Below are 21,528 nucleotides of genomic sequence, written 5' to 3'. Positions count from 1 at the left end.
CTGATTCACAGAAATCTCTCATTCACACAAACTCCAGTAGAGTGTAGCCTAGAATGATCTGTGATGTCCAGAGGAGCAGACTCGCCTGTTAATTAGTGGTAATTAAGAAAAGTACTTCTTTAATATGACTATAGTGACCGAAACGTGGACGTTCCCTCTGAAGAGATTAAAGGTGATATATAAGAGCTTCCCGGAACCAATTTGGGTATCCTCAGCATTGAATTGCATCTGTCGTGTATGTCAGAGAAACTTTTTAAATAGAATTTTTTCTAATGAGAAGGACATATACCCAAGGGTGTGTTGATAACCCTGATAATATAGAGGTGACTAAAATAAGAGCATGTACCAGGGACAACTGGTAGTGTAGTGGTTAGAACTCCTGTCTGTAGACCCACAGGTTTAAGTCTGGCTGTAGTACCCTTGAGCAAGGTACTTGCCCTAAAGTGGTCCAGTAAAATTACCCAACTGTAAAAAGAGGGAAAAATAATTGTAGGTAGATTAACTGTATAAGTTGCTTTGCAAAAAAGCATCAGCTAAATGAATAAATATAAATGTATCACTCTGGTTGACTAAATACCTGAAGTTTGCTGGTTTAAATGGCAGAATTGACCTTGCTATAGTACTCCTGAGCAAGGTACTTGTCTTGAATTTCTCCAGGATAACATGCAGGTATATTTACTCGTAAAACTGTGAGTTGCTTGCCACAAAACTGGGGGGCTGTACAACAGCATAATATTGACAATAACATATTCCTGTGTTAAACCAGTTAAAGAGTGTATCAGGATACAGGTAACTTTACGTAACGTATATGGCTTTCTTGGTCAGTACTCTGTGGAATCCACAGACAGCCAGACCTATAGCTCTTAGTCTCCTCGCTGTGAAGTCTGTGTATGCTCTCCCCCCCACAGCCTACCCAACCCCCACCACCAGCACGTCCCCAAGTCAGCGCTTTGTCAGCATTGGTCCTCGAGAGCCTGGATTCCTGAACATCCCACAGCAGCCTCAGGTGAGCAGTAGAATGTCTCAGTCAGTCATGTTTTTGCATGTTTTCCCTCAGTTTCCTTAAGCACTTGTCCAAGCGAGAGTTACAACCTACCCTCGAAGCACAAGACACAAGACTATGTAAGGTACACAGCATACCTACATGCACTTATTCACAGTCTAACTACAACTCTGAGTCACCCGTTCACTTGAAACACCTTTCTTTGGACTGTGGGAGGAAATCTGTGTGAACATGAGGAGAACATGCAAGCTCCACTCAGACTGAGTAGGATTTGAACCTACACCCTAGGAGCTCAGGTACTCGGAGGCGGCAGCTCGACTTGCGGCCCCACCCTGTGATTTCCTCCATATCTTTCAAATATCCCCTGTAAATGATGAAACGTGTTTCATTTTGTGCCAATAACTGACATAAGGCAGCCATTCTTTTGGAACATTGCATCTGCGTAGTCTAACTTTTTTCAAGTATGGCAACGTTATATATAAAAGTAAGTATTAATTTCTTCTAGCTTGATTACTTACTTCTTTACTTACCCACTGTTATTTACGTACTTACACACTACTTCATGGCACATAATAGTACTCTTTATTCTGATTAGTTGTACTTGTTTTGGTATCCACCCCACCTCTAGACCCTGATCCTTTGGTGGAACTCATGTTTGTCTGTAGCTCTGTATGTGTAAGCATCATGATTTGCTAACCTCCTGGAAACATTTTGAAACAAAATGCACTTATAAAGGTAGTAAGCCATGGGAAAACCCTGCTCTTGCTCTTTGAAACACATGAGTGAGTGTCCATGCGGAAGTTTGCTGGGTATTGCCTCTATGTGTCAAAAGCACCGATGAATGAACTCATTATTGATGATGCTGTTAGGTCTTCCATTTAAATACCAGCAAATATTTTCTGCATCTTTTAAAATATTTTTTCTCTGTCCAGGAAATCTCTTTCAGCTACTTGACACTATAGTTATGATTGATTTGAGTGTGTTATGGGATATGAAATATGTTACGTGCACATCAACATGACACTCAGATAGATGGGGAAGAACTTTTGTGCTTTCTGAGGAAGGTGAAAACGGAGCTCTTTTGAGAACATCTGTTTGCACTGCCAATTTGAAGTAAAGTAAAAGTCCCGTAGTCTGTTTTTCTGTCAGTTCTTCAGTTAGGGCTGGATTGATGTCGGATAAGAGAATGCTTAGAACATAGCGCTAAATCACAGGTGGACCATGCTTGTAAGAGTCCTAAATCACAACAAGAGATGTGAAGAACAGGAAGGAAAGAGCCTCGGAAACATGAAGGAGGAAGATGAACAGATGTTGAGGAGATGAGAGTGGAAGATAGAGGGGATAGTGGCTGAGAAATAGTCTGAAAGAGACAGAACAGTAGCAGGGTGTGGGGGAGCCTGTAATATGTTTCCTTTCAACCATCAGTTAGCTTGGCCGTTTCACTGGTGTTGGCTGGACTGGCAGTGAGCCGTTGACCTCTAATAAGCCCTTTCTTCAATTTATTGGCTGTCACAGACCGTGAGACATGATCCCTGAAGAAGGATGGCAGCAGACAATTTCCACAGCAGTGTTATCATTTATGGCCTCTATTTATTTATTTCCACAAATCTGCTCTTCATTCTTGTTCCTTCTGAAATGGGTCAAGTCACGCTAAAACTGTTTTTATTGCTACGGTTTGCATGGCATAGTGTGATTTGCATGGAGGTTTAGCCACAGCACCTCTTTCGTTTGTCATGTTGGAATCCATCAGTCATCTAGGTACAACTCATCTCCATCTCCTGACAACCCCATCGCAAAAGTCCAATAATTCAGTTCCTTTTACTTGTCTTAATATTAAATCCCATCCTGGTAAAGAAAGAGACCTGTGGATGGTAACAGAGGCTGTTTTTGTGAACATTCAAGGAGCTGTTAGTTGGATGTCACATGGCTCAGGGTCAGATCAGTGTCTCTGCTTAGGAGTCACCTGGTAGCTGGATGACGCTACACAAAAGAACCCACATAAACTTCCTGTCCCTGATATTCAGTGTCCTTTAAAGTAACTAATGGATTCAACATACACAGAGAAAACATTCAGGATTAAAGCAAACGTGGGTCTAGACCCGTGAGCCCATGCAATTTTTTTCTTATCGATTCTGCAGTAATTGTTCAATAAATTTGTTCTCTGTTATATATCATTTTCATTTAATTTTTTAATGTAATCTTTAAAATGTGCAAGGGGAATTGCGTTTTGCATTCCCAGTCTCCAGAGTGCAGGCTATTCAGGTCCACGTTTATACGGTATGCGTATGAGCTGAAATAAAAGTGGCACAGATTTCCTGCATCAATATGGCAATAAACAAGCCCCCCTACACTGTATTGACAAGATTTTAATTCAGTTGTCTGAGATCTGCTGAGGCAGATAAGAGAAGGGAGATAATAGTTTGTAACCGACTCATAGCCTTAACTTCAATGTGATCTAAAGCTTTTGCTTTTATGATTTTTATCTTAAAAAATTTTTGTAACAGGCCTCCAGGTCAGTCACTGTCAGAGATTTGCATCAAATGTATTATGTTTAACCATTCAATAATCGTGTTTTTTTTTTTTATTTTGGCTGCTGGGAAATGATTCCATCTAATATTTCTTGATTTTTAGCTCTAGATATATTTAGAAGCAGGTTTTAAATCCAAAGGTGCATTGTTTGTGAATTCTGACATTGCATCAAATTTTATGAAGGTTATGCATGACAGATTTCTGTTGGGACCCAAAATTATGTATATCGACATATTAGGCAGAAGTTCTTTTTTCATGAGCACACAATTTATGTGAGTTTAATTTGTGGTTATTGTTAGCGAGTCTTAAAAGTGGAGCTGGTGTTGCCAGATCGAGGGTGTCGCTGAATTGAAATGTAGTAATAAATAAGGTTTCTCTTCGGATGTAGATCCAGGTTGTTTGTGAGCAGCAGAAGAGGATATGGGTTTCAATATAAGTGCTCAAAAGCTGGTTTGTATTATATGAGGCCCGGGATGACATCCATCCGCAGTCTCTTCACCAGAATCCTGAGTCGGCAGTTCTCAAAGTTATTAAATTGCTACTCTGTTGAAGGCGTTTATGGTGCAGAAAAAGTCTGCGTCGTTGTGAGTGTGTGCCTGAGTGTGAGTATGCCTATATCTTGGCAGGTAAAGATAATGTGGAATACATTATTATTTGTCCAGTGTTTGGGAATATTTACTTCAGAAAGGGCAGCCAGCATTTCAGCACATGTAACATTTTATTTACAGAAACATTTTCAGGCAAACCTCAGTGACCGTGCGTGTGACAGTAAAGCAAGTGTGAGCATGACGTTGTTAGAATTATTAAATAAGACGTAAATAATTAAAAGAACAAACAATAGCAGAAACATACAATAGCTTCCCATCCTTGGCAATCACCAGCCGTAGGTTCCTGTGTCATTTTAGTGCTCATTTTTTCGGTGCGGACGAGTGGTCTGTAACTTTACCTGTCGGCCGTGGTGAAGGAGAAGAATGCAGAGAACAGAGGCAACAGGAGCTTTCCCGCAATAAAATGATCAGGAAATACCCCAGTGTTAGAAGTGCATTACGGTACAGTAGTTTATGGCTACCTGTCTGATCTAAATTGGTTAATTGCAATGAACCAGTGCATTGTAGTTAAACGGATTTCAGCTGACATGGATTTTAGTGTAGACGTTCAAATATAGTTTTTAGGAGATATTTCCATAGTGTCATGTTACATTTTTTTTGCTGCTTGGATAAACAGCTGTTAGCCATAGTATAAAAGTGATGTCATGTATGTCATGAATAATAGAGACACGGGAAATCGAAATTAGTTCACTTGAGAATAATGTGTGGTCCTGACTCCCAGATCACATGGTTTTGTTTTTTAGTGTTTTGTGCAATTATTACATTTTCAGTCGTGTTCAGGAGTCCAAGTCCGGTGCCTTAACTACAGCATCATCCGCATCCTTCATAGGCAATAGCTCTGTGTAATGTCTAGTTGAGCACAGTCTGCTATTGAAATCACAACTCATGTCTGTCCAGTCTCAGCTCTGTGTTCACATGATAAAGTGGGAGATGTTAAGGATCTTTCTGTAGAAGACCGGTCTGTAGAAGACCGGTCTGTAGAAGACCGGTCTGTATAAGACGTTTCAGGACAAGCTATGGGGGGGGGGGGGGGGGGGGGGGGGGGGGGGGGGGGAACTGAAGAGAATTTTTCTTTAAAGCCTTTGAGTCAATAGATGAAGACATAAGGAAGGTGGACTGTGGTGAAGCAGAAAGTCCGGAGTCAGCAGCTCCCACTGATTAAAAAGAACCTCTGGCTTTCTCAGCTGCATTGCTGGCAGGCGGCAGAATTTCAACAAGTTCGAACCTGAACCAGAGCATCCTGGATGCAAAGTAAAAACTTCCTTTATTTCTGTCTTTGTCATCAGTCACTCTGAACTTTTTTGTTGTTTTATTTCCTTCGACTTTTGAGAATCTCGAGAATTTCTTAAATTGTGTCGGAGGGGAATATTTTTAATCGTCTGTATTGGCCCCAATTCTGCTTTCCTCTGTTGAAAAGTGTTGCATATACCCCCTAAGAAGGGCTACAACAAACATCCGTTTTCACTAACTACTTATTCGTGTTGGTGCTGTAGTTATCTGGAGGTAATCTGTGGATGGATACGCTGTCAAGCAGGGTCCGCACTCAAAAACACACTAGTGTGTCACAGGGCACTTGCAAAATAATTGAATGTGTGAAAGAATGAATTATGGTGCCAGGTCGGCTGGTTAAGGCGTTTTATACTTTGGCGGAGAATAAAAAGTTTGGGGATTGTACAGTAACTCAATTTTGATCAATACTCACACTCCATGAATGCAGATCAAGGAGCGGCAGAGCTGAGCAAGCAGGAAGGAGTGAAAAGAGCGGGACTGAGTGGAAGAGAGGAAGGCAGAGCCTGGCCTTGCCAATGATAGTCACGTTCGCATCTGTCTGGTTTTCCCCAGCAGCCAGACATGATGTAATGGCAGGACGAACTTGAGCTCGGTGGGAGGAGGGAAACTGAGAAGGCAGCCCGGTTGCGTTCGCTCGCATGCTGGAAACGCCGGCAGTTCAGCAGATCGATCAATACGCCCATTTCACTTAAGGATTAGGACCTTGTCTTCTGGGTGCTTTTGTCCGGGAGGGTGGCGGACCCTGCAGTGCTCGTTGAAAATCAAGAGCTGGATGTAAGATGTGCAATAGGAAGGGGGTGGCAAAATGTACGATCAGTGATTATTGCATTTACAATATTTATTAATTTAGCTTACACCCGTCTCCAAGACAGTTTGCAAAGACTTACCCATTTATAGAGTTGGGCAATTTAGAATAAGTACCTTGGTCTGGCAAAGGTTGGATTTGAGCCTGGGTACAGGGCTCTAACCACTATACCGCCTATTGCCCACATGTATATGATGCACATACAGTATTTTGACAAACTATTTCATCTGTAACGTGAGGAGACATAATAATGGAAATTCCAGGGCGGAGCACTGAATGGGACAACCGTTGTTTAGGAGTAGGCTCAGTACTAAATTTTTGGTGCCTTTAGACAACAATCAATCCAAGACCCCTTAGAGGTCTGTCTGTAAATTAATAATGGTATACATACATATATATGACATTTTTGTTTTAGGTATGTATACAGATCATGAAGCAGGGAAAGTAAAAATTGAATTTATAAATTAAACATTATTTTCATGTAATTATTTATGATAATGCCGATGTGAACGTCATATATGGAGAAAACAAATTCATAGTTTAACAACTAAAAATGGATTGAAAAATAAAATTATTTTCAAGACTATTGTTTGTTAAGGGAGCAAATAAATGAATGCTCTTTACTGCATAGAAAAAGAATTTGTTTAATAGAAAATTACTCCCACTAAGCTGCAACATTTCAAAGATGTGGAGTGGCATACAATGTTTATATAAAATATAAGGCTGCAAATCTTCAATTTTCTAATAAAGCTGTTTATGATTAGGCAACGTTTTTAATGAATTCTTTCCAAGACTGTATTTTTCTTTTTGATTTTAGTAGCAAAATTTTTGCGAACCTTGGTAATTGCCCAGATTCACTGAATCATAAAACTGGCACTGAACAGCAGAGTTCCCTGATGCTGGGGTATGAACCTACCATTGTCTTTAACTGCGAATCTTCAGCTACTAAAAATCTCTTGATCTCACAAAAGAACTCAGATACATTAAAGTTCTAGTCCAAGGATAGTGAAACCTGGTCCTGAAGGGACACAGTTTATGCTGGTTTTTCCGTAACTCAAAATTTGTAAATATGAGAATTTATTTGGGTGGTATGTTATCCCATCTGATGTTATGAGGTCTAAATCAGAAGATAATTAAAATATTTTCTCCAAAACATGCTGGATTTTGACTCTCCGGGATCACGGACAGTCACCTGTGTTTGAGTTCTCTGAACAAACACGACTGATCCTTCTCCTGGTCCTCCTGTCTGTTCACAGTGGTATCTAGGATGAAGATGACAGGCTCACGTTTTCCGCTCCAAAGACTGCTGGACCTTCGGGGGGGTGTCCCTGAGCACGAATTGCACACCTGTCAGTGAGGACGGAGAGTTTGCCTGGGAGCCTTGACCACCGCTCTTCAAATAAGAGGAGTCCAGGCACACAGACACACGCTTACATGCACCTATGCATTTTTACCATATGTATTTATGTATGTACATATAGTTTTTAAATTTGTGTTTATATGGAAGCAGGGTTCTTTTGTGTTCATTGGATGACCGTGGAAGAGCAGTATTGTCTCAAGAAGAAGTGTCCTTTTTTGGTGTTGTCACCTCTTCTGGTGTAGAGGAGAAAAAGGGACTTAATCAAAGAACTTCCCTTCCACCTTTCTTTATACCTTGTCTTAAATACGAGTGAACTGCAAGCTCACAGAAAGCTATGCATTTAAATGTATGCAAACACACTTAGGTACAAAATGCTTATATAGCTATTTATGGTACAAAAAAAAAAAATCAATGGATGTTCTAAGCCTGATTTTCAGTTTGTCTTGTTGTTTGTCTGTTTGCGTTGCTCTGGTTGGGTTATTAAGGAATTTGGAGGCTTCAGCACTGTTTGACAGCAGTACAGTAAAACCTTCATGCTTCTCTGGGGTATAATACAGGTGGAATGGTGTGGGACATGGGCAGTAAACACACTGCATCTCAGCTTCAATGGGAAATATTTTAAACAATCCGTACATTCAAATGCAATGCAGTATCGATGAAAACATAGTAAAGAATAGTTTGAAACTGTTTTGAAACTGGACAATGCATAACACAGTGACCAGTTCCAGTGCTGGAATCAACTTATTAGAAAGGAACCCATGCAAAAATAACATGCAATATATACAGCTGAAATGATGAAAATAATTATTTTGCACAAAGAATGTGCATTGGTTGGATACATGACAGTTGCTGAAGTATCCTTCAAATGTTTAGAATGATTTATGCAAAGCATTATTTTTCTACCTAGCGTGGTCACACCAGGACTCTAAAATACTGGAGTTTGAGAGCTAAAAATGTATGAGAAAATGGGAGCTGTATTGTCTATTTATGTCGCTTTTGTCTGTTTATTATGTAAATTGTATTTTTATTACCAAAATATGTTGAGATATTAGCCATTATACAGTTAAGTTGTTCGTACTGCAGGATATTAATTGCTACTTTTAAAAAGGAATATTATATACTCCAGTTAACACTTGACAATGAAATATGCATATATGTATTTATCCATTAGGTCACTATCATGAATGTACATTATTGTACTTTATCAGTTTTGTATCTGTAAGATCAGGGATGGGCAGCCTAGTGCCTCTGTACCTGGAATTTAGCCTCAAAGGTTGGTAGTTCAAATGTCAAAGGAGGACTTGCTGTTGTACCATAGAGAAAGGTACATTTGTAAAATGTTTATCCTGAATGTGTAAGCAAATACCCAGCTATAAATGTATAAATTTGCAACCAGGCAGAGAACGCTGTTCAGTAGCTCTACATGCAGATATTCTTTTCTATGTATACTTTTGCTTTTTCCTGTAAACCGTTTCTACAAAATTTTGACGCACCCACTGTCGGATAAAACAAAGCAAACACAAAAACAGCTAAAAGAATAGACTGCATGTTCATTAGTTCGTCTTATATAGATAGTTTACAGAATAAAATAAGTCCTAGTTCAGCACTTGCCAATAGTATGTATTGTCCTGGCCCTTGAAACAAGGGTTTTTTTTTTTTTTTTTTTCTATTGCTGTACTTTACAGTTAACCAGCAGAACATCCTTTATCTTTTAAATACATTTTTCATTTCAGATTTTCTTCACTTGCTACGTTTCTGAGAAACAATGAAGAAAATGAGCAATATATTTTTATGTTTCTCCACTGCAAAAAAAAATTTATGGTCATCATCATTGTGCCTTGACCGATGGCCAATAAGTTCTCGAACAACAACCAGCATCATTTTTTTCTACCCTGATCCCTTCTCTCTTAGTGTGAGAGGTTTGTACATTCATATTAAAACATTTATCAGTGACACGGACAATTATGTGCTGAGTGTCATCTCTTCCTGATAATTGGCCTCTTGCTTTGTCACAGTCCTATTATCTGCAGTGCTTCTCCTGCCCAATCTGTAAAATTAGGCTTATTCATATAGCACCTTCCTAGATGTTCAGAATTTGTACATTGATATTTCTGGGATTTTCTGAAATATATAAATGAAAACTGTTTTTTGTTTTATTTTGTTTTATTTTTATTTAGTTTTGTTCTCATGAATTCAAAACATTGAGGGGTCGGGTGTGTTCTCGTACTCATGGAAATTTTTAATTTCATTCCTTTACTTTGTTTACCACAATAATAGCTGCACCTTTGAAATGGCTGGAGCTTCTATAAGTCTCTGCATGAAGACAAGGTCCTGGATCCCTTGGTCCAGTCACCTTCAGCAGGCTATCTGTGATGCTCTCAAGTAAGCCTTAAAAAAGTCAACTTTCTCTTCATGTAAATTGACACCCATTTTTGCACAGGTTAAAATATAACTTTCTAAACAATGAAAACACTAATTTTTCTATTCTCAGCTATGACTTTTGAACTAATTTTGATTTTCTGTTCAGAAATTAAATGCTTGGATTATTTAGGTATTTATTTAGGTATTTAATGGAAAAATGCAATTCAGTGTTTTTTTTTTTCCCCTTTGGCATCCTTTTTGCAAAACAATAATGACAAGTCTGTGATGAAAAATGATCAGCGTTTGAGTGCAAAAGGTTATATGTGCACTAAAACTTTTTGTCACAGAAACCCTGTTTTACCATTGAAACATCCAACCAGAAAAATGTGTCTCTATGTTTATTATGGCAAAATATAAGTATTAAAGCAATAGTTGGCAAAGTCTGCTTCTGAAGTGGATAATTTACAAATGGCAGAGTGTTACTCCGAAATAAAACAGTAAAGAGCAGAACAATGGGGAGAAAGAAGAAAAACTATCCGGACATTGTGGAGTTGTCATTTGTACCTTGTACAGTTTTATTAATTACACCAATTTTAAAGCTGCCCTATTTTATAAAGCAAAACTTTTGTAACATTGTTTAATTGTGGAGAAACATTGTTTAATGGGGAGTAATTTAAATTCTGTGATTGTTTCTATTGAAGCCAAATGATTAGAATTTTTTTTTGCTGTTCTGCAGAAGCTCAGTTTAAATCTCCTTTTTCCATGTGTATTTCAGTTCGTTGTATTTCTTCCTATAATTCTCTAGCATCTCTCTGCTTAAAAATGAAAGGGAACTGTGATGGAGGTGTTGTAAATGGATGTTACACGTGTGCTCTGTGTATTGAAAAGTTTAATGATGCATCAGTATTGATTAAGTAAATCAATGTCACCCTTGCAATTCTGGCAAGGTTTTTATGCATAAGGTTGTTCACAGCAGACAACAACGGCACAGACAGCCCAGGGGATTTCCTGTATAATAAATACATTAATACATCATTCTGTGTCCATCATTCCATGCAGAAAAAAAAAAAAATAAATGGCTTGATGTGCAATGCAGTCCTTTTTGTTTTCCACACATCCCCCCTGCTCCTCCCACTGTGGTCACTGCCATCATCCTGGACCCTCCACTTTGTGTTGCCCTCCTAGTCACTGCACCATTACAGCCTTATACAGGAAGCTCTGTGGGTTCATACTGTACGTGTGTGTGTGTGTGTGTGTGTGTGTGTGTGTGTGTGTGTGTGTGTGCCTACACACATATGCATGCTACGCCTTGGCAATTCCCATATTCATAACACCATCGTATGGTGCCTTCAGTCACAAAAAGGAGATGTTGCATTAGATGGTACTGCTGTATGCTGGTGTTTCTAATGAGAATATTTTTATTTGCTTATATATACTGCCAAGGAATGTATTTATTTACAGTACTCATTTACTCACTTCCGTTAATCACTTGTCCTGGTCAGGGTCACTGTGATCCAGAGCCCATCCTGGAAGCACTGGGTGCAAGGTGGGGTGGCACACCCCGGATGAGACGCCAGTCCACGACAGTTATTCAGAGAAATTTTTCAAGGACACAGTTTGTATTGGTTGGCAGTAAGAAAAATCAGTAGAAAGAGGACAGGCTCTGTGGACATGCAACAGCTTCCAGGCGATTTTACTGTAGCGGAAAGAGCCGTCTCAACCATACACAGTGGACCAACAGAGACCATGAGTTCTACAGGCCTCAGTCACACAACCCTACCAAAGACTCAAGAGAACTTAACCCAGGCAGGAAATATATTATAGGTCCAGAAAACAACTGATAGCCAGTGATACTGGGCAGCAAAGCAGGTTTTTCGAAGATAAGTTCTCTTCCATGTGCCATAGCCTAACACATTAGAAATAAATTCGTCAAGCTCTTTTAACCATCAAAGAACATTCAATATTGTCCCGAAGATGAAATCAGTGTGAAATATTTGTTGATGGCTTCATGACAACTGATAAAATCTTTAAGCTGGTTGAGTGGCAGTGCAGCTGGTGTTGTTTTAGATTATGAATTTAACCCTGTAAAACGGTGCTGAAATGTGCATTCTAATAGGAGAAAGGCAATGACTCCAGCCTAACCATTACCTTCTTTCTCCTTTCCATGTTTATGACTTGAACAATGCTGGTGCGTATTGTGCCTCTGTGACATGTGCCCATGCCGTAGGACTGGGACAGAGGTTCAAGGCTGTTTTCCACCGCTTCCTAATGTCAATAATGACAGTGGCAGTAAATGTCTCATGTTCCCTTATCTACTGCCTGCTCAATAATATTGAGTAGTCAGTTAACACTTGACCATGTGAAGCCATAATTTTATCATTGTACTTATCTAGCTCTGAAAGGAAGGAATATTTCTTGTTCATCTTTTGTGAGCGAAGGCTCTCGCACCCACAACAAAACTGAAGTGACGTGACAGATGTACAGTGTCTTGTGGAAGACATATAAAAAAAACTTTACATCGGCCTTTAGGGTTTCCAGAAGTCTGGAAATATGACATAAAAAAGTGTGTTAGAACAATAAATAAAAATTACTTCAAAATTTTCTCAGCAATAGTGTTTTACCTTCCTGATATTGTGTAAAAATGTAAAGTTTATGAGTAAGATTGTACCTCAACTGCTGCAAAATTATTACATGATGCTAATGTGTACAGTACTAGTAAATGATAAACTGGATGGATAACAAAATGATATCTTTCTGTAATATAAAGTGTCTTATGAGTACAGAAGTTGTACATTTAATCTCCAAGTCCTTTTTTTAACTTTGTCTTAAGTTGCCAATGTGCAGAACACTGATATAATGCAATCACTTATCATGTAAATGGTTTAAACTGCCTCAGACAAAACCCTTAGGAAAATAATAATAATAATAATAATAATAATAATGTAGATCGTAAAAGAAAAAAGGTTCTGTGCATAAAACCTGAAAGTAATAGAAAATTTTATAATGTCAAGCAGACCCTCAAAACTACTGAATGTAAAGCATCTGCTCAACACATTTCTTGATCTATATACCATTATTAGTCTTTTCTGGAGCACTGGCTTCAACACTAAATAATTAATTTTAAATTAACTGTCTCTTAATACTGTAAATACAGAGTACATGCTACAAAAGAGATAAATTATTAGATGTTTTAAAAGGTCTTGCGCAGGGAAATATACATGTGGAGATATAGACATGTAGATTGTTGTTTTTAGTTAACTTGTTTGTGTGTTTCTTATTCATTGCATGTATGAACAGTTCACTTTCATCACTTAAGCACTTCTTATCAATAACCTTAACAAATGCAAAGAGTAATCATGAAAAGACAATCATAAATTCTAGCGTTGACAACACCAGAGATTTTGTCATTTGTCCAAACTCAGTCTTTCTGTGTCCCTTACCTCCTGCTTCACTGCCAAGCCATAATTTTATTACTGCGCTGATATCTTCATGCAAGGGTTTTATGACCATTTCCGACCGGCTTTATCCTCCAATATGATTGAGAAAGTTAGTCCAATTTCACGAATGGAAACTTTGTGCCTCTGTTATCCCTCAAGTGAACTGCATAGTAACTGTAAATGTCCATTGTTAGTATATAGCAGTACTAGCTCTATTTTGGAGGAACTACTGCTGTTGTTTTATGTGTATATGTGGATTATTTCCATTTATACATTAATAAATCAAACCAACAGACAGAAACAAATATTGGAATCTAAGTGTATATTTCCTATTGAATACAGAATAAATGCTTACGCTGTAATTGTGTTTGTTGTTTTTTCTCTGAATTCTCATTAAAAAAGTTTTAAATTGTATTTCTTCCTAAAAATCTTAATAATAATAACTTAAACTGTTTTGAATATTTTAAGAATAATTGATTGCTAAAGAGGGGGTGCGGTGGTGCAGTGGGTTGGACCAGGTCCTGCTCTCCGGTGGGTCTGGGGTTCGAGTCCCGCTTGGGGTGCCTTGTGAACGACTGGCGTCCTGTCCTGGGTGTGTCCCCTCACCCTCTGGCCTTGTGCCCTGTGTTGCCGGGTAGGCTCCGGTTCCCCGCGACCCCGTATGGGACAAGCGGTTCAGAAAATGTGTGTGTGTGATTGCTAAGGGGGCAAATCTGGCAAAATCCCCTCTAATTTCCTCCACAATATGTTAGCAACAGTTGCTCATGTATACTGTAATCTAGCATTTGGTTAAGATTTCAACCTAGAGATATTATGGTGGAGAATCATAACATGAAACAATTTTTGAGCTTTCTTGTTTTTCATGTATATATATATATATATATATATATATTTACATTTCTTAAACACCATTAAGAAAAAACAAACTCGTTGTTAAAGCACATAACACATTCAGTTCTTAAGAGAGGACACTTTGCCACGGACTTGGCTCAAGTCTTTATACCAGGATAAACCAAGGTAAACTTTCTTGAAGTTCACATAACTGAATATCTGTGTAGAGGCTCTTAAGGAAAGGGCTTATAATGGATCATTTTACCTGACCCTTTTTGAACAAAAAGTGTGATATCTTAGTCCTGGGTTTGTTTATTTACAGGGATGGGGGGAATGCCCCCCCCCAAATATTATACTGAAACGGCCATGACATCCAGCTTTCCACCTGGGGGTTTGTTGCCTCACCCAGCTGAATAGATTGCTTATACAATACTCCAATACAGCACTACCTCAGTCAGCAGCATTGATTGAATACACCGGCAGGGCAAGTAGTCCCAAGATGCAGAAACAGCCAGAAGCTGGACATAAAGGTTGTTTTTATTAGGAAAATAATCTTTCAGTTAGCCTCCACAGTGGGGTTAGCATATAGTGTCGCCTCCAACACAAGACATGCCCATCTACAGTCACCTCAGTGACTCCCCTACAGTGCAGGCATTTGTATGTAAAGACAAACCTCTACTTACGTAAATTCGATTTACGGAAAAAAAATTCCAGGCATACACATTATTTACGGAGAGCGCTTTTTTTCACGCAAAACATCTGAAATACATTGCGGTCAAGTTGGCGTAACCAGACAAGGCAGGAAGCTGCATCTTCCCAGTTCCTGCGTGTTTTGAACCGTGAACACATCTCCTCTCATTAGTGTAGTGCTTTTTTCCAATATTTTTACCCATTTCATTATTCACAATACCTGCGCTTGAAGAAAATCGAGAACTGTCTCGCAAGCATACACCAACTCATTTGGAGGTGAAATTGAAAATAATAAGGAAGTAAGGTGAACAAAGATTATCATCTATAGCATGGGAACAATGCAATAACTGGGTTGTGAAGGGATAAGGAAACAGCATGTCGGCATGACACTGTAATTCCTTCCAATTTTTCACTTTTACGTGCACATACTTTTCAACACAGAAAAACCAGTGGAATCAAAACCGATGAGAGAAAGCTGAAATGTGTTGTGTATAAAAATAAGAAAACAAAAGGTTTGATGGGCAGCAAGAACTCAACAGCATAATTAAAAGCTTCATGATGTTCATTAGTAGCAGTACTTGATAAATGATGGAACAGGGTTTTGCAGTATCGACTATAAATACGATAGTGAAGGACACTGCACATATAAAGGAGCACATTAAAGGAACATCTAGCAAGAAAACAACAATAATAACGAAGAAATGTCAAGGTGCAATAACTGAGACGGAAAAATTATAAATTATGCAACAATAGCACCCTCTGGTGTGTCAGCATACTATTAGATTTAAGGTAAGCACTCACAGTACAATACCGTACGCGTACCGCATGCAGTAGTCTATTTTTTTTTAATTAAATTTGTGCTTTATACAAATGAAAAATATTATTTCATTGACTAGGCCTATACCTTATTACAGTATTTAATATCTCTGACATTTACAAGAGAATTATATTGTGTAATTTTTTTAGACCCATCTTTGCAACAAATGCAAAGGAAACTAGAAGGCTTGGCTCTTTAACAGGGTGGGAGGGGGAATCCGACATACGTAAATTCCAACTTGCATAAGGAGTTGAAGAACGGTCTATTTCCGTAAGTCAAAGGGGCGTCTGTATTACACTGTATTATTGGTATTGGCGGCACCAGTATCTGGCAGATAAAAGCAATGTTATCAGCATTTTCTTCAGTCTGGGCAATTTTTCCACATTTATGTTAATAACTAGGGTCAGTGTAAATTAAAGTCAATGTTAAACTAATATTTATTCTCTTTGTCAAGTTAATGTTAATTTTGCTTATAAACCTATCAGCTAAAAAAAAGAGAGTAATGTCTTTTTTTATTTCAAGACAATGTTGGTAATAAGTTACCTGTTTGGCATAACAAAAAATATAGTCCTAATTGTTCTCCTTTAGGTCTCATCCATCAATCTGTCAGAGCAGGAAGGCTGATTTGATTAAAGAGCGCAATGCATTAAGTGTATTGAATTTCTCTACCATGGGGTGCACTAAATTGAAATGAAAAGTCCAGGAATGATGATGTGTGAATGCTGAGACTACGGACAACAGACAGACCACTGGCGGCTCATAAGCAGTGTCTGCAGAATCAGAACTTCCATGACTTTTAAACTGATCAGTGTCCATGGAGATGGGCATGTGCAGTGACACGTTTACCTCTGTACAAAGGAATTTCGAAAAAAAAACATTGGTTTACTCCTGCATATAACTTTATTATGTGACTTATAATTTAAGTCAAGCAGCACTAACAGAGCTGAAGTAATAACCTGTTGCTTGATTATAAGATCACAAATAATACAACGTTTTAAGTGGTTCAAATGAGATAGATAGATAGATAGATAGATAGATAGATAGATAGATAGATAGATAGATAGATAGATAGATAGATAGATAGGTTGACTGGTTGATTGCAAGTTCTTCTCTCTGTGTCCTACTTTTTGAAGAGCTCCATGGGTTGAAGACCCCTGTCAAATGCTGTTTCTTGAAGTTCCCTGCATGCTGAATGAAGGGCTCGGTGTTGCTTTCCCTTGTCTACCCTTCCCAAACACACTCGAAATACAGGGCTGTGTCTCCGTGAATCATTTGTCAGGATGAGGAACAGCCTACCCTGGTGGCTGGAAGGGAGTTGCAATGCTTGCCTGCCTCTCTGTGGAATGTGCTCTATTAATCTCTTCCCTGTTGTCCATGCGTTGTATTGACAAGCCAGGCTCTGCTGCAGATGGGCAAGAGAGGCAAACTAGGGGTTGTGTGGGGATAAGGAAACAGCATGTCGCCATGACACTGTAACTCCTTCCAGTTTTTCACTATTATGTGCACATGCTTTTCAACACAGAAAAACCAGTGGAATCAAAACCGATGAGAGAAAGCTGAAATGTAGTGTATATGAAAATAAGAAAACAAAAGGTTTGACGGGCAGCAGGAATTCAACAGCAGAATTAAAAGCTTCATGATGTTCATTAGTAGCAGTACTTGATAAACGATGGATTTCTCCATCTCTAAATGTCTGACATAATCTGCAAGACAGTCACTGACTGACTGTTTAGCATAGATGCATTCTATTACTAATAGTTTTGTCTGTATTAATGGAAATGTTAAGACACTGAGTTACATGGCTTCTCTACATCTCTGCTTACCTGAAGGGTGAATCTCAAACACACTGAAACCACTTGTCCCAAGCTAGGTTGCAGTGAGCCAAAGCCTATCCCAGCAACACAGGACATGGGGCTGGGGCTGGAGCAGGAGAAAACACACACAGGACAGGATACCAGGCTGTCACAAGGCACCCTAAGTGAGACTCAAACCCCAGACCCATCAAAAAATAGGACCCAGCCAAACCTGCTGCACCACCGCATCCCTTGCTAAAGATGTACCATTTAAAGATCTTTGTCAACATTCAGTTATTGCAGGTTTGGCCACAATTACTCAGTAAGTATTTCTTAACTTAGTTGTTTGGTACCAATTTAATAGGTACTAATTTGTTAGGCAGCATGTGTATGTGTGCTTCCTTAAATTATGAATAAATAAATGAACAGTGTATCAGTTGAAAGGCATTACTGGTTTGAAGACGGTTAAGTCACAGGCTTTTTGTGAGTTAAAGCTGATACTCTCGTGTCAGTCTCCCTTGTGGGTCTATCATTCTGCCACCCTGGTTTGAATAATTGCTTTGTCTGGGTTATATTGATGAAAATAGTGAGAACATGCACAGTCAGCCCATGCTAAATCGGTAGGCTGATGCGTCTCCAAAATGCAAGCCCAAAGGTAATTGATATATTACCTGTTGGGGTCAAGGTTTAGAAGCAGAGGATTAAATTGATTTTTGTTGTTCTGGTTTTTCATGGCTCAGCCTGCTCAACCTTTGGAACATCTTTATATTTTTGGTTAACTTTAACAAAATTTTCCAAGACAAACAGAACTGACTACTTCATGGATATATGCATTCATCTGGCCTGACACACACACACACACACACACACATTTTCAGAACCGCTTGTCCCATACAGGGTCACGGGGAACCGGAGCCTAACCCAGCAACTCAGGGCGTAGGGCTGGAGGGGGAGGGGACACACCCAGGACGGGACGCCAGTCCGTCGCAAGGCACCCCAAGCGGGACTCGAACCCCAGACCCACCGGAGAGCAGGACTGTGGTCCAACCCACTGCGCCACCACACCCCCTGGCCTGACACATTCAACAGTTATTTAAGGTGGGGTGCACCCCAGGTATAAACCCTGTCCATCACCCACACACACAACACATGGTCATTCACTTTGAAAGGTCTATGTAAAGAGTGGTTTCAAGGTTAGTAGTTCTTCACAACAGTTATTTTTAAATTTAATAACTTTATGTGCTCATTGAGGCATATGGACATTCATTAATTTTCATGTTAGCACAGTTGAATGTGAGTACATGCAATATGTACGTAGGTGATGCAGTTTTAGCCACCAGTAGGTAGTTGAAAGACATCAGTTTCCAGAGTATCTCATATGTTCATTAAATAATATAGGGGACAGCTGGTAGTGGAGTGGTTAGTGCTGCTGCCTTTGGATCAAAGGTCATGGATTTGATCCCAACCTTTAGCTGTAGTACCTTTGAGTAAGGTATTACCCTGAAAGCGCTCTAGTAAGAACTACCAACATGGGTAAATGAATGTAGGTACATTAACCTTGTAAGCTTCTTTGAAGAAAAACATCAGCTAAATGAGTGAATGTATATTTTTAACCTTGGATCTTTCTTCTTAACATCCTTCCTTGTTTTTGCTGACGGGGCGTCACACATAGAAAAGCACATCCAGACTCGTGACTATTTAACACCTCAAGGTCTCTCCAAGAGGCGACATTCTGCGATAATCGGCTCTGGGTGAACAGGCTGTAGCTCCTGGAAAGCAGCTTGGTTGACAGGTGGTGACTAGAGGCTCCAGCGGTCATTTCAGGTCACACTTCAGACTCTCCAGCAGGGAAGCACCCAAAAACTGTGCAGAGCTTCTGCATGGAAAGAGTGATTCAGGCCATGCGGGCCAAGGCACGTAAACGTAATTCCGACTCTCGTGCATGTTTTCGATATTGGGAAATGTCGTTTAGAAAAAATGTACAGGTATATGTTTAACCTGTAATCTTAAAAAGTCAAATCTTCACATTTTCTCTAATACATGGGAAGTACAACCACAAGTCATCAAAGCCCAGAAGTGAATAGCTTCATAACCCTTATACCATCTGAACAGCTATTAAGCACACACACACACACACACACACACACACACACATATATTTTCTGAACTGCTCATCCCATACGGGGTCACGGGGAGCCAGAGCCTAACCTGGCAACACAGGGCATAAGACCGGAGGGGGAGGGGACACACCCAGGACAGGACGCCAGTCTGTCAAAAGGAACCCCCAGTGGGACTTGAACCCCAGACCCAGCGGAGAGCAGGATCTGGTCCAACCCACCGCGCCACTGCACCCCCTTATTAAGCACTAATCTCAAAATAAAAATATTTAAATAATTACTGCAGTATAGCAATGTACATACACACACACACACACACACACATTTTCAGAACCGCTCGTCCCATATGGGGCTACGGGGAACCGGAGCCTACCCGGCAACACAGGGTGTAAGGCTGGAGGGGGAGGGGACACACCCAGGACGGGACGCCAGTCCGTCACAAGGCACCCCAAGCTGGACTCGAACCCCAGACCCACCAGAGAGCAGGACTGTGGTCCAACCCACTGCGCCACCGCGCCCCCAATGTACATACAGTATGCATTTATAAAAAATTAAGTTTTTAAAATGAATACATTCGTCTTCAATTAAGAAAATTTAGCTCAGTGATTACGTTTATCGGCCTGAGCTGTATGGATATGGATGGCCTAACAAGTTGCGATGTGTGCTGTGACATTTTTGCAACAGATCAGGGAGCCAGTCAGGGTCACGGTAAATAAAGCAGCCCCTGCATATGTGCAGATGATGAGAACTGTGACGTAATGCCAACAGGGAGGCATCGCTCAGTCCATTGGAAGCAGGAGGATGTGACTATTAATTACTCTTGTTTGAGCCTGCATCTTCTGTGTCCAGAAAACCTGTCCAATATCTGGAAGTGAGTTCTGGTTTCACTGCAGCTCTTCCCCTCTTTGTTTCTCCACAGCAGGATTTTTTTTTTAAGCATGGTAGCAGACAAAATAACTGCTGCGCCACAAAAGATCTCAGCTTCAAGTGCATGTGTTGACATTATTGCACCAACGCGGCTCGGTGTCGATTAACTGGACACACGACCAGTTCCTGGAATTCTACAGAGTCGTAATTCCGAGGAGGGGAAGCGGTTCGTGGGGACAGGCGGGGACGTTGTCATGCCGGAAGAAGGGAAGTTGGGGCGTTGGTGCGTTGGACCCAATGGCAGGTTCTTTTATTATCACCAAAACCAAAGGGGCAGGTGTGGGTTAGGCGATAAGCGATCGGGGTTTCGAACGAGGGACGCAGTCGTGAAGACGCAGCGAAGAATCAGATGCCAGAGAAGCAGGAATAGAAAAGAGCCAGGAACGTGAAGCACACGGTAGTTGCGGTTGCTTGAAATGAGGTTCCGCAAGCAGGCGTGGCGTCCCGGCCTCTTTATCCCGTGCCTCCCTGATGAGAGGCAGGCGTGGGTGTCGTGCGCGTGACAACTGTTCCTATTCGTGCTTCAGGTTTATTGGCAGGACGGCAATAAGATTTGAGCCGCGACATCCTTTCTTTTAAGATTTAAAAGAAGCTGTTTTTCAGAAGTGTACCTGTGTACTGACTGCGAAGAACTGGCTAAAAATTGTCATGGAACACCGGGGAGAATTCCCGGTGCCCTTAATCGCTTAGATTTCAAAGCCTGCGGTCGTGGACCTTCCAATCACTCATCCACGAACCTCCACTGGCAAGAAAAAAAAAATCCACATGAAACAAATGTATTTTCAGATGTCTCGCTGAGGTCAGGTTGCACTTTTACGAGCTCCCTGCCATGCAGTGCCGCAGATGCTTCTGATGCTCTTGTGGGTTTCACTGGAGACCCTGTTTGACCTTTTGTGAGTCCATTTGTAATGGACTGTAGCGCCCCCTACTGGAGCACTCTGCGCTGTGTGGATTACTCAG

At 40.2% G+C, this 21,528-nt stretch overlaps 1 protein-coding gene across 6 annotated transcripts in view; it reads left to right on the top strand.

Annotated features, from left to right (window-relative positions):
• LOC108935201 (nuclear factor 1 A-type-like) overlaps positions 1-10,671 on the top strand; it is a 75,753-nt gene extending 65,082 nt beyond the window's left edge. For 4 of the 6 annotated variants that reach the window (XM_029250218.1, XM_029250219.1, XM_029250220.1 and 1 more), the window contains 2 exons: positions 909-1,006; positions 7,492-10,670. In XM_029250218.1, the coding sequence (XP_029106051.1) occupies positions 909-1,006; positions 7,492-7,506 (113 nt within the window). In that variant the 3' untranslated portion in view covers positions 7,507-10,670. Of the gene's footprint in view, positions 1-908; positions 1,007-7,491 lie in introns of all 6 variants that reach the window. The other 2 variants (XM_029250217.1, XM_018753617.2) reach the window with 1 other exon arrangement.
• Positions 10,672-21,528: the final 10,857 nt, after the last annotated feature.

This window comes from Scleropages formosus, chromosome 3, assembly GCF_900964775.1.
Source record: "Scleropages formosus chromosome 3, fSclFor1.1, whole genome shotgun sequence".
Taxonomy (NCBI): domain Eukaryota; kingdom Metazoa; phylum Chordata; class Actinopteri; order Osteoglossiformes; family Osteoglossidae; genus Scleropages; species Scleropages formosus.
This window is presented reverse-complemented; position numbering and strand designations above follow the sequence as displayed.